Raw genomic sequence first — 12708 nt, 5'->3', positions numbered from 1 at the left:
TTCACTTTGAGGTAGAATGCGCCTCGGGGACATATATTCGGACTCTCAAACTTTTACAATTCTTTTCTGATATACCACTTGTGGGGGTTCATTTTGAAGCTCTCGGTATTAGAAAACCTTTCACCTACTTAGTTTTTTGAAATTAGAAGATGTTATAATTCTCCATATAGTCTGCCATTGTGGATTTTAAATATCGGCAAATCTTGGGCTATTTGTTGTTTCTAGTACCTACATTTGCACGGTGATTTTGTAAGAGAATGGTTGGAATATTCCTAGGGGAAAGTTTTAGCAAAAGTTTAATTCTTTCACTTACGAGGCGCATACCACCCTAAAAACCATTTTTCTCCGATGAGAAGCCACTGTTCCTGAATGTGACCGATGCATAGCTCTTGTGGAATCAGCGAAACACTAGTCATGCAGGTCACTCTTTCGAAATCCTGTCCATTCATCTTGTGTTGAACTTGAACGTCCGATGCAACTGACTCTAGCGCGTTGTTTTTTGCATAGCTTTAAATATTTTTAGCTGTCGTGAAAAATAAAATGATTTAACTATAATATAAGTGTTGCATTTTAAAATGTCATATTCGATATAGGCGCCCGATTCATGTTTCTACCAATTTGAAAATAGTTGACGTAAAGTTTTCAACATTTTCTTAGCGAATTTGACAAAATTTACCGAGACTTCAAAAATATTACTACCAGTATATTGATGGCGCAAATACAGCGATTTGAATGGTCGAGGCGTGAAAAGAACCATGATATATTCGCGATATACCACTTCTGGCACACACGCGAACTCTCGGCTTGAGCAAAACTCCCTTTTTGACTTTCCATGCCTGAATTTCAATATACTGTTATGATATAAAGCAATATATCACACATAGCGACAGAATACTTTATATAATAGCCCAAACATAGGACTATGTCCCCATGGGGAGGTGACCATTTGCCCGACGTAAGGAGGGCAAATGGTCACCTCCCAATGGGGACATAACTACTGTTATGCGATTAATCAATATTTTTATGCGAAATTTTCCAAAAACCGGATTTTCTGCGCAAAACATGTAATTTCAACACTTTTGCATCCAAAAGTTTTCAAGTTGAAAATAGTTCCGGTTCACTTTCAGTCCAGTGATGACTATGCGGCCCGCGACGTCATCGACGAGTTACCATTGAATCCTATGGAGCGCGCGACGTTCGATATACGAGGCATGTAATAACACGACATTTTGACCAGTTCACTTCATATATTCACTCACCGTCGCTCGTACATATGTGTTGTGAACTGGTCAAAATCTCTTGGTATACCATCGATTGGTGTACTTTATTGCTTAAATATTCCATAAACTGGCTTGTACAATTTCTCGCATAATCGATGACAATTTGTCTCTGGGAAATCACTTCGCCCACATTACTCTGCGGCGATTAACATTACCTATCATTGCCTTCATAATATCTATGCAAATTTATTTTCTAGATATTGTTGAGTACCTACCAAATGTAGCTCTTCATAAACCGGCAGAGCAAAGCAGTACATACTACACACATGTTGCAGGCAGAGCTGTCGATGGTAATGAAAACCCGGCTTTGGAGACAGGCCTCAGCTGCATACACTCTGCCAATGAGAAGGGCGCGTGGTGGTTGGTAGACCTCTTAAATATTTATGCCGTCTATGAAGTGGTCATGATCAACCGTTACGATTGTTGCTGTAAGTAGATCAAGTCTCATTATCTTAAGAGCAATATCTTATCATGACAGGAAAAACTGAACACAGTACGTATCGCTCATGGCTAAATAGACAGCACGATAGACAGACGGACAGATATGTACAATAAAGAAAGATAGAAAGGTACATGGATAAATATAGAAACATATTATTAAACATGTATGTATGCACGCATGCAAGGACGCATGCATACATACATCCATCCCTCCATGCATCCGTCCATGCATCCATGCATCTATGCATCCATGCATCCTTCCATCCCTACCTATCTACTTACCTACCTACTTACCTACCTGCCTGCTAGCATATTTAAAGTCAATCGATTGGTGAATGAATAAATAGGGAAACATACATACATACATACATACATACATACATACATACATACATACATACATACATACATACATACATACATACATACATACATACATACATACATACACACATACATACATACATACATACATACATACATACATACATACATACATACATACATACATACATACATACATACATACATACATACAATCTTACCTACCTACCTTTATCAGCATCAAGAATTTTGGGAGCTGTAATAAGAATTGGTTACCATAGAGAAGAACTCGCCAAAAACGTCCAATGTGGAGGGCAGATAACGAATGCGGATATGCGGGACAAGACCATAACCAGAGACTGTATTATTCCCATTTTGGGTCGTTACGTCATCGTCCAAAACGACCCTGAAAGGGCGGATTACTTACATTTCTGCGAAGTCAAAGTCTATGCAAAGGGTATGTTTGCTAGTTTATCTTATAGTTGCAGTGCAAAGCTGTGTTCAGTAAAACAGTCGTTTATTAAAAGTTCAGCACAAAATTCTCTTTGCGACGGCGAGCATATATTTTTGATTCGATCCAGTGCGTCTTTCGCATTCGCTGCCAGACAATGTCCTCATGAAGAATTATACTTGAACCATGACCTTAGAATAACAAAATTTGTTCTAAGTGGCATTAAAATCTTATACGGTCATTTTATTCAAAAATTATCTCAACAACTCTCCCGGCATGAAATACAGTGGTTGTGTCTGATATGAATAACGCAAAAAGCGTTACAATGGATGCCATAGCTTTGGGATGGCAAAATTGATAAGTCCCTATCAATATTTGCAGTAATGTTCTAATCTGCGCATGAAAATAGCTGGAAACTTAGACGTGAGGTTTACGATGTGCAAGCTGGTTCCTTATTGTGTTATATACGCCAATTAAAGCCCCAGTAATGCTATTTTTTAATGATAATTTCACCATTTTTATTTTGAATGTGAACAATAATTCCTTATTCGTCTCCCAAAAGAATGCTCATATACATAGTATCCAGTTTGTTAACTCAGCCCCTATGGTTGTAAATCACATTGATATTGTTGAAAAGTGATTTCTGGTCCGGACCACAATTCAAATGTAAACAATAAAAATGCATTTTACACATTGCAATGATAAGTTGACAAACCAAATTTTGGGTGTTTCGACATTGCAATTTATATATAAAATAAATATAATAAAAAAGTAATTGAAAGATAGCATTGCTGGGGCTTTAAATTTCAACAATGAACAGCACGGGTAATCGTTGCCATTATCATTGTAATAAGCAAAATGCATGTGTTTTGTTCGTCTCCTTAATACTTTTTCAATCTGCTTTTGACTGTTTTGAAAATGGTTTTGTCCACAGTGTAAAGATAATTCAGGGAGATTGCATAGCTGGACGTATAATAAACCAGAAGTCTTAAGTTATTTGCCCTTTTCAAAGGGAGATCAGAGCATTGCAAGGGATGTTGATTTGATTTCATCAACTTTGCCATTCCAAACATGGTAGCGTTCGCTGTAAATCATGGACTTTTTGGTCTCTCATTTGTAGACTCTTAAATGCACTGGTATAACTCTCTATCAACTCATTCAAACACTCATGACAGGTTAAGTATTTCAGATTCTGTTTTCAACTTAGCTGATACCTCATTACGCTGCAGCATACATTATACACATATTGACTGGCCATGAGGGCAACAGCATACGTGTGTACCCCGAGGGACTGTGAGTCACACACAAAAACAGACTGCTTCCCGAGGCCGTAGGCCGAGGGAAACATTCTGTTTTTGGGGTAACTCACAGACCCGAGGGGTTATAGACGTATGCTGTTGCCCCCATGGCCAGTCAATATGTGTTTTGTAACACACCTCCTCCGTAGCCATGCATAAGAACGTACTATACACAAAACTTCTCGCATGTAGGCCTACAATGTAATATGTTGGAGTGGTTCAGTTGAAAAAGTTTTTCCCAAAAGAATCTGCAAAACGTTCAATACACCGTTGATTATTATAGTTTTTGTCCGTATCGAGTCCTTGTTGGAAACCGAAGCATTCAATTCTTCTTCAGAGAGTGGGATAAACCGAGAAATTTCTCAACTATCGTTTCGATCGGCCGCAGACGACATCTTTGTTTACATTCCGGTCCGCGTTCGCGTCAATGTCGTTTGACGTCAGCGCATCCTCGTCAGCGGGCATCATTTTTCGGAACTGATGCCTGGCAGGCAACAGTTCAAACAAATGATGCCTGATGACGTCGTTTACGTGGATCAGCACAAAAAGAATGCATCCCACGTGACTATTAATTGGCGAATTAGAATACAGACTGCGGATGAGGTGTGTTACAATTCATACTGCTGCTCTGTTTGACTCACATACTTCTGATGATGTAATTGTTTCATTCCTTTGTAGAGTTTATATCTAGCGAATTCTTAAACACCCTTAAGCCTCGGATGTTTGCCATGTTCGAGCTCCAGGAGGAAAAGGCACTGCCTGTCAATTCAACGGACGTGCTATCAGATCTGCTGCTAGATAAATGTCTGTCTGAATGCTTTAACTGGAAACGATACGAATGTCGCTCATTTGATTTCCACCATGATTCTAAGACATGCAGAATCCATCGCCAGAAGATCGGGATGGATGGCTTGAACGTGGTTCACTCTCCTGGAACGGTATATTACCAGAAACTCAGTAAAGGTGGTAGGTAAAGATATTCTCTTTCATTTCTAACTGAACCTTTTGAGGGCTGTTATTTTTCCCGCCAAAAGTTTACTGCAACATTTTACCAATGTCTGTATTTTTTTGTAATCTATTTAAGATTTTTGGCTACAGTCTTTTATCAAAATTTTGGCAAAAATTGACTTCGGTATATTTTATAAGGGTGACAAACTTGACTTGGGCGCTCAAAGGGTTAACCTGGTTTGTTTTAAGCGCGTTTAATAGACGCACTTAGTCAGCGTTACCTTGGGAATACTAATATTGCTTCCGATCACATGTTTATGAGGCGTATCAGCCTCACTCATTTGATCTGCACCTGATAATAGGTCAGGGCAAAATTTGTTTGTCTTATGAACCATACATAACGTATGAAGTATATAAACAGCATTTTACGTCGCAAAAAGAGCACGGTTATTTTCACGTTTCGACCAATCAGATCGCTGCATTTGCGCCATCAACATACCGCACGATGTAATAGCTAATAAGTTATATTAATGCAAACACCATGGTCCGAGAAAGGGAGATCTTCTCTAACACAACCTTTCGCATTTGTAAGTCCAATATTAGTGTCAACAGACTTCCTTTATGATACTTCGGCGAACATGAGTAAAATTGCGTCAATGAAACATACTGTTAGTTAGTAATTATATATTAGTGTAAATAAAGTTATACTTACGAGATACTTTGACCTAAGTGGCACCTTTTAAGCAATTTCAATTATGTTATTTCTGTGAAGGACCGGACTGTGAAATTGAGGTCAACACGTACAGGTTTCGATACGAATGAAAACTTACTAAACTTACTGTCAAATATCATTATTTATTATACATCTTCCATCAAGAACAATAGAATTTTGCGTGCGCTAAAAAACCTGTACGGAACGCCAGTTCCGTAACACGTACGGTTTCCAGGCGCCCCATCCTCTGTGACTGTATCTGCGCGTTCACTGTTGAACGGTTTCAAGGGACCCATTTGACGAGTGCCAGAACATGTACGTAAGTGTAGTGCAATCACACACAACTTGCGTTCAACACTTCCGCTATAAAATCGGAAGGAAAATTGTTGATACTGCACCAAAAGACAACTACTCTGACAATTTGATGCCCTAGTCACGAATATAAGGTGTATAATAAGGTTATCACGAAAATACCGCAAAGAATGCAATCAGACATTGGCGCAGCATATCGCCCGACGCGAAGCGATGCGCGGTGCCAATGTCCGAGTGCATCCTTTGCAGTATTTTCGTAATAACCTCATAATATGTATTGCCATGTTCCATATAATGTGCGTAATGTATCTGTGTGCTATGCTACAATTAGCTCGCATATCGACAAATGGGCCGTCATTCTTTTGCACAAGCATAATATGAACTTTCCCTGTTGACCATTTTAAAAAACTAAGTAAGGTGTATTTGGAGAAAAGTCGTTTACTGACTGAATGTTACTTATTGTTTGTAAGAGCAGGACTGAACGTCAAATATTCCTTCACATGGCACATGGTATTTCAAAAAATGTGTCGTAGAAATTAAAATAACATATCAAACAGTATACGTTTCAAACAAAGATATACGAATTCGTCTAAGATGACGTCGACCTCGACTGTGTTTTTGCATAACTGAACTACCATAGCAAATTGAAATGCTATTTTAAACGTATATCTTAATTGGACAAAAAAATCTGTCATTTTTTTGCAGCATTCATTCCGGCAGACAATGAAACGGAGTGCCCCACTGACTACATCAGATGTACGTCTGGGGAATGTGTCCATCCTTATCAGATATGCGATACCGTAGTCGACTGTGTTGATGGTTTTGATGAATTTGAATGTGCCGATACAGAGTCAAATGGTAAGAATTAAGCACCGATGTGTTATAGTACTTTTTGTGTTATTTTGCAATAATTAGAAACATAATCATAACAAAAGATTAGCCTTGCTGTCGATCACATACACTGATATCCATGAAGTTACTTTATTAAGTATTTGCGCGCGATTTTAACTATCAACCACGTTCAATATCCAATGCAAAACCTCCTTGGAGCACTTAACTGAAACATTTCGTGATCAAATTGTCTATTGCTTGAAGTATTTTGCCTGCTTTGCTCTTCTCCAGATAATCGTTTGTTTGACTTCTATCCTGGCTGGTACGCACCGTATTTGTCAATAACTGACGACATCGATGTGTACAAGTACTTCGAGGAAAACGTCTACGTGCATCATGAGTTTGATCGTGTGAAAGGGGAGGATCCACCCGACTGGTTAAGATTTAGAATGTTCAGCAAATCGCCGGATTTTACTGAACTAGGGAGGGTTTTAAAACTCAGTGTTGGTGAGATAAGTGTGTTAGGTCACCAGGCTGAAGATTTCATTCTACAGTGTATGTATGCAGGCGAAGAGTGTGATCCAAAGTAAGCATTGATGAGCTATAAGGTGTATGCGTTTTTGTTTTTGCTTTTTTGTTCTTGTCTGCTTTTTTGTTTTTGTTCTCTGTGTGTCTGAGAGAGAGAGAGAGAGAGAGAGAGAGAGAGAGAGAGAGAGAGAGAGAGAGAGAGAGAGAGAGAGAGAGTACATATTTGTCGGTAACGGAGGGAGAATAGTCCTTTCTGAAAGCTCATGACGACGTCGACGTGCCTTTCCTACACAACTCTACCTCAAAGCCTTGGGTTTTTCTTACCGAAGCTTCTTTGCGATCAGTATGACTTACAAAATATTTTGAGTGCAATTGCAGAGAAAGCCACTCAACTTACGCTTACGACAGTTAAAAAGTGACAGCACTACTACAACTGCATAAATCTTTCGTTTCTTTTTATTAAAAAGTAGATCGAGTGGTCGGAAGAATAACAATATCTGCTCTTAAATGACAAGTGTTCTAATGTACATATCAAGGATGGTTATTGTCTTGTTCAAAGTTCGATTAGCAAAGCATCGAAATAATCCTTTTCATTGCTACAGTTTGTATGTTGAAGGAGGATAGGCAATTTTGTCAGGCATCGAAAGATTGTCAGATTTATACTATTTCGCTATTTATCTTCAGAAAGGATTTTACAGTTTCGCAAGACCAACGATATGGCAATTGTTTTCACTTTAATATGGACCCGAAAAATACCAGACAATCGACAGGCTCTGGACCTGACCAAGGTAATCATAACAGGCATTTCTGTAGACAGTGGATATTTCTTTAGGAATATTTATCTTCTTGTCTTCTGATTCTTCCATTTTTTCGAGTGATTCATTTATTATCATGCACATGCATCAACTCACATGGTAATTTGTAAAAACAGAAGCATGCAAATTGATCTGCTACGTGTACTTTTTAGGCTTGACCTTGACGTTGTTTACGGAACAAGACGAGTACTTTAGCATTTATGGGCAAGACTCGGCCTCAGTTGTAGGAATAACGCCTCCAGGGAGTCAATTTTTTCCGGAAGACCAAGGCTTTTTTGCATTGCCAGGTACAGTGACGTCAGTATCCCTTTCAACGGTAAGTTCGTTCCCCTTATACAGAAACTAGGTATCAAGTTCATAGAAGCGACACCTTTGTCTTGTCTATGATAAGGAAGCACAAACCAATGTGGTCATACACCCTTTAGTCATCCCTAGACACCCTTACGAGTCTACTTTAGAAAAACAGCCTTCTTACACATATGTCCACCAAACGATGTGGCTGAGTGACGTTCAGGGGCAATACCTCATGAAGTGTCGCTTTACAAGGCTACACTAAGCTTAGATTATGTGAGGACAGGAGAATGCCATATCTCGTAGCCGACGTCGGTCTGTGAATGGGTCAAACTATTTTCTAAACGTGGTAATTAATTAAAGGTATTTTACTCTGAATCTAATCATCTCTCCACGAAGAAACACGGTCAGTTAGTCAATAGGTAGTGATGAAATATCGTATCTAATCTCAAACTCCTGTGGTTAACTAAACTTCGGCCAAAAGAAATCGATAAATCACTGACAGAACTAAAGAAAGACAGAAACAGAATACAGACAGAGAGGCAAACAGGAAAGCCAACAGACGAACATCGAAACAGACGGATAGATGTATGTTGCTGCAAACATCAAACCTGTATCTATTATCTACAATAAGATAGAAAGCCGACAGATAGTCAGCAAAACAGATAGTCAGACAGAAGTTGCGACGAGAATCAAAGCTGTATCTCTTATGTACTCAATCGGACTATATCAGTGTCGTAATAGACGGCGTCTTTACCTTCTAGGGAAAGCTTCATCGACAAACGTATCCTTATGGAAATTGCACAACGGAAATGGTCGACAGCGGCCTGGACGATCGCGTAGCTGCTAGGTACAAGTCAGAGCTTTACACTCTTGCGGTAAGAATGATTATTTCACAGCTGTCACTTTTTCTTTCTTCATTTTAATCTTCAGTAATGATGCAGTTTGCAAAGGCGTCGAGCCCCGTGCAAATGGACTGTATTTTAACAGAGTTTCTTCTGAGGTCTGATATCTAAAAGTCACATTTTAATTCACAATGTTCAACGACCACAAGATGACAGTACCCCCGTTATTTTCAAGACAAATTTTTTTTTTGCAGTCATGTGAGAAGGCGTGCCTCCAGAATGCCTTAGTGGTATACTGTGGTTGTACAGACACGTTGGGTATCGATGCACCGCCTTGCCTCATCCTAAATGAAACACAAGGTAAAATTGAGGAAGTACCATTCCTACTATCTGGCGATCTTATGTGTATGGGCAAAATTACTTCTGTATTTTCATATTATCATACAAACTGAAAGTATTATAACGTAATTTTGATAAAACGTGCCTATCTCAAAAACACATGACTACCAGCATTAACAGAGCGTATAAACTTATTGCTTCTTATTTTCAATGATAATCGTTTTGTTCTGTCACCTATGTTTGTGACAATAAATAATTGCAAAAACTCTGCCTATACTTCAGAGAAACAACCAGTGTTATACTTATGTAGTTAACGTCAAATATGTTGTTTATTTTTGTTTGTTCATGAAGTTGTTTGCAAAACACTGATTTATTACCTGTACCAGAAGGATTTACTGGAGTGCAACTGTCCTCCGCCTTGCAGGTGAGCCTAGTTTTTAAAAGGCAATAATATCCATCGCAACAGAGTTGCAACATGAAGAAGGGACATTCAATTATGAGAACTATCCTAATGGAAAACGCTCTTGTAAATTCAACTCCTTACATCTATTGACATAAGCTTCGGCAGTATTACCGGTATTACGTAGCCCTTCACGTAGAATCTGCATTTTCAAAGCATCTGGATTTTAAGCACCTGCCAAAAACAAGATAATGAAATCGTAACTACCTACTCTCTATAACATATATGACTTAAACTTTGACCATTCTTTCTTTCCTTCCCTTTTTATTTTTAAATAGCAGTAGTGCTGATGAATTTCATCGTAAAAATTAACACATTAATATAAATGTCATGGCTATTATCAATGTTGACATGAATATCGCAACCATCGTGGCAGGAAACCAATAATAATCATACCTCTATAATCGTCATGATCATTGTCATCATCATCATCATCATCATCATCATCATCATTTTCATCGCCATCATCATCATCATCATCATCATCATCATCATCATCATCATCATCATCGTCGTCGTCGTCGTCTTCTTCGTATGATAGGTATCATAACCGCCCATAGTTAAATTAATGGAACGCAACAATATCGCACACACCACTGACGTAGTTAATAAATACTTCAATTTCAGCGAAACGAAATTCTTGATGACGATATCGCAATCACAGTGGCCTTCGCATGCGTATTTGGTGAGTGAAAGTACAATGTTCACGAACGTTTTTTTAAGCAAAGATAATCACAAAAAACTTGCGCAAGCGCAGTGCCAACAGGAATAATTGTTTTTGCTGTTTTGAATGAATCGCATGATTAATTCGTAAAAAGTTATAATGCAATACTAACAAAATATCATTTTAAAAATATAATGACACGCGTGTCCTAAAATGTCAACAGTGATTTCCTTTCTTTAAATATTTCAGAAAAATTTACTCAAACTGGTGCAGGCCAATAACCCGAAAACCAACACTTTATATGATCTGGAAACTGCGAGGTAAGGTTGACAGTTTCAATAGCTATATGAGTTAAAAATAAGCAAGTCATAGCTTGACATGCTCAATCTGTTCGCTGTCTTTTAACACAACGCTTCATGGTAGGTACATTTCCAAAACATCAAGCATTTTTAGATTGAGTTCTTGCAGTCTAATCATGAGGCCTAAAGGTTAAGTACAAAATGCCATCTACTATTCACCTGAAATAGGAACTTACAAACAAGTAGATAGAAAGTTGCAATTAGCAAACATGCTGTGTGTGCACATTCAACAATTAGTCGACTGGCTTTCAACTGCACCGGCAAGTGAAGTCCATCTCATTTTTCAAAATTAATCTAATTTTATTCATTTATTTGGATGCCCAACAGGTGAAAAAAACCAAATTACAGAACATAGAAAATAGTATTACATACAATGAAATACAAACATATAACCGAAGAAAATAAAAACAATACGGTGAACATACAATTAATGAATAAATAATTCATAATCCTTGTTTTAAAAAGACTAAATCTGTCGGCAATGTAGTACCCGATCTTAATTTCGATATATCGTAATACGTGCTTTACGAACGTGGCACAAAGGAGTGTTTCCGCTCATTTATTCAGGGAAAGCGTACCCGAAACGGAAGTATACCCGTAGACTATTTTCACTTTCCGTCTGATTTGAGTGAAATAAGAACAATTTATTACAGAGTGAACACACTTGTATAGAAAACTAGGATCGGAAACCTTCCTACGATTGTGTAAAGGAGATAATTTGAAAACTTTACATCGCAGAATTTTGTCTGATGGCGCATATATAGTTAAAAAACCCAAAAGTTTCACAAATTTCTTTTGAGCACAGTCAACCTTACCACAATATTTTTGCCACATTATCCAGAGAACAGTATTCGACGCCGTTGCAGATCAGGGGGTATACAAAGTATTTAAAGACTTAACATCACCTGAATCTTTGCAATAACACTATCTTGAGTCCTTTTAGACCAATAATTATTTTATGTACGGTATCGCGTACATGCGTACAAATATCTATATTCAGATAGTGTATTGCAGGTGTATCTGTATCAATATCGTAGATATATAATCTAAATACATAGAAAGAAGGTCTATGACAATGCAAATCGATATTTATAAAACAATGCTCGATAGTGTTTTACTGAAATGCAGAAACACAAAAGGGTGGGGAGTAACAGGTCTGAATTTATTTTTGAAGACATTAATACTTGTTTTCGTGTATGTTTTGTTTACACTCAGAGCTAATCTAGTCCGGTTAAAGGTGTATTTTGAAACTTTGAATTACGACTTGACGTCAGAGTTGCCTGCCTACACGGTAAGATGTAATAATGTTCGGTACATTATCTTTAGATTCGGGGGCTTCCAGGCAGACAGATTGATATAGCTGTATATTTTGACGCGAAAAAGGCCATGGAATTTGCGGCCAAGGGCCACATGGTAAGAATTTCACACTACGTTAGAAGATTGGATGGTGCTACATATTTGATGTATTATCGCTTCATGCTGTAGAGAAGTTTGTCAACAACTTTTCCGACGAGAGTAATGTGGTTTTTCCTCAAAAAGACATAGGGTCGCCTGTTTTCATGTATGAAGTGCCAATCATTCTTTCTAAGGGACATGCACATGTGTGCTCCAAAAACTGCGTAGGGTTACTGACTGTCGTTACAAAAGAAAATATAGCTGACATACTTCTTAAGAAATGAGTTATATATTTAAACAAATTTGCAAGCTGTTGTAACTATTAGTAAGCTTATAACGTAATGCCGTAGCCATTTCATAATAAAGTTATCCACCAATATTTTGGAGAACAGATACGACATTATAAACCGACTTT

General features: G+C 38.0%; 1 protein-coding gene across 1 annotated transcript in view; it reads left to right on the top strand.

The window, feature by feature from the left end:
* The window catches only part of LOC139118748 (uncharacterized), a 45731-nt gene that overhangs the window by 27221 nt on the left and 5802 nt on the right, over positions 1-12708 (top strand). Inside the window, exons 11-23 of the mRNA XM_070682172.1 lie at positions 1478-1708; positions 2284-2502; positions 4473-4760; positions 6472-6624; positions 6889-7183; positions 7810-7913; positions 8093-8256; positions 8996-9109; positions 9331-9436; positions 9767-9839; positions 10503-10560; positions 10789-10859; positions 12114-12189. Coding sequence (XP_070538273.1) covers positions 1478-1708; positions 2284-2502; positions 4473-4760; positions 6472-6624; positions 6889-7183; positions 7810-7913; positions 8093-8256; positions 8996-9109; positions 9331-9436; positions 9767-9839; positions 10503-10560; positions 10789-10859; positions 12114-12189 — 1952 coding nt within the window. The remainder of the gene's footprint in view (positions 1-1477; positions 1709-2283; positions 2503-4472; positions 4761-6471; positions 6625-6888; positions 7184-7809; positions 7914-8092; positions 8257-8995; positions 9110-9330; positions 9437-9766; positions 9840-10502; positions 10561-10788; positions 10860-12113; positions 12190-12708) is intronic.

Source organism: Ptychodera flava, chromosome 19, assembly GCF_041260155.1.
Source record: "Ptychodera flava strain L36383 chromosome 19, AS_Pfla_20210202, whole genome shotgun sequence".
Taxonomy (NCBI): Eukaryota; Metazoa; Hemichordata; class Enteropneusta; family Ptychoderidae; genus Ptychodera; species Ptychodera flava.
Note: the sequence above shows the minus strand (reverse complement) of the source record. Positions and strands in the feature narration are given on the sequence as shown.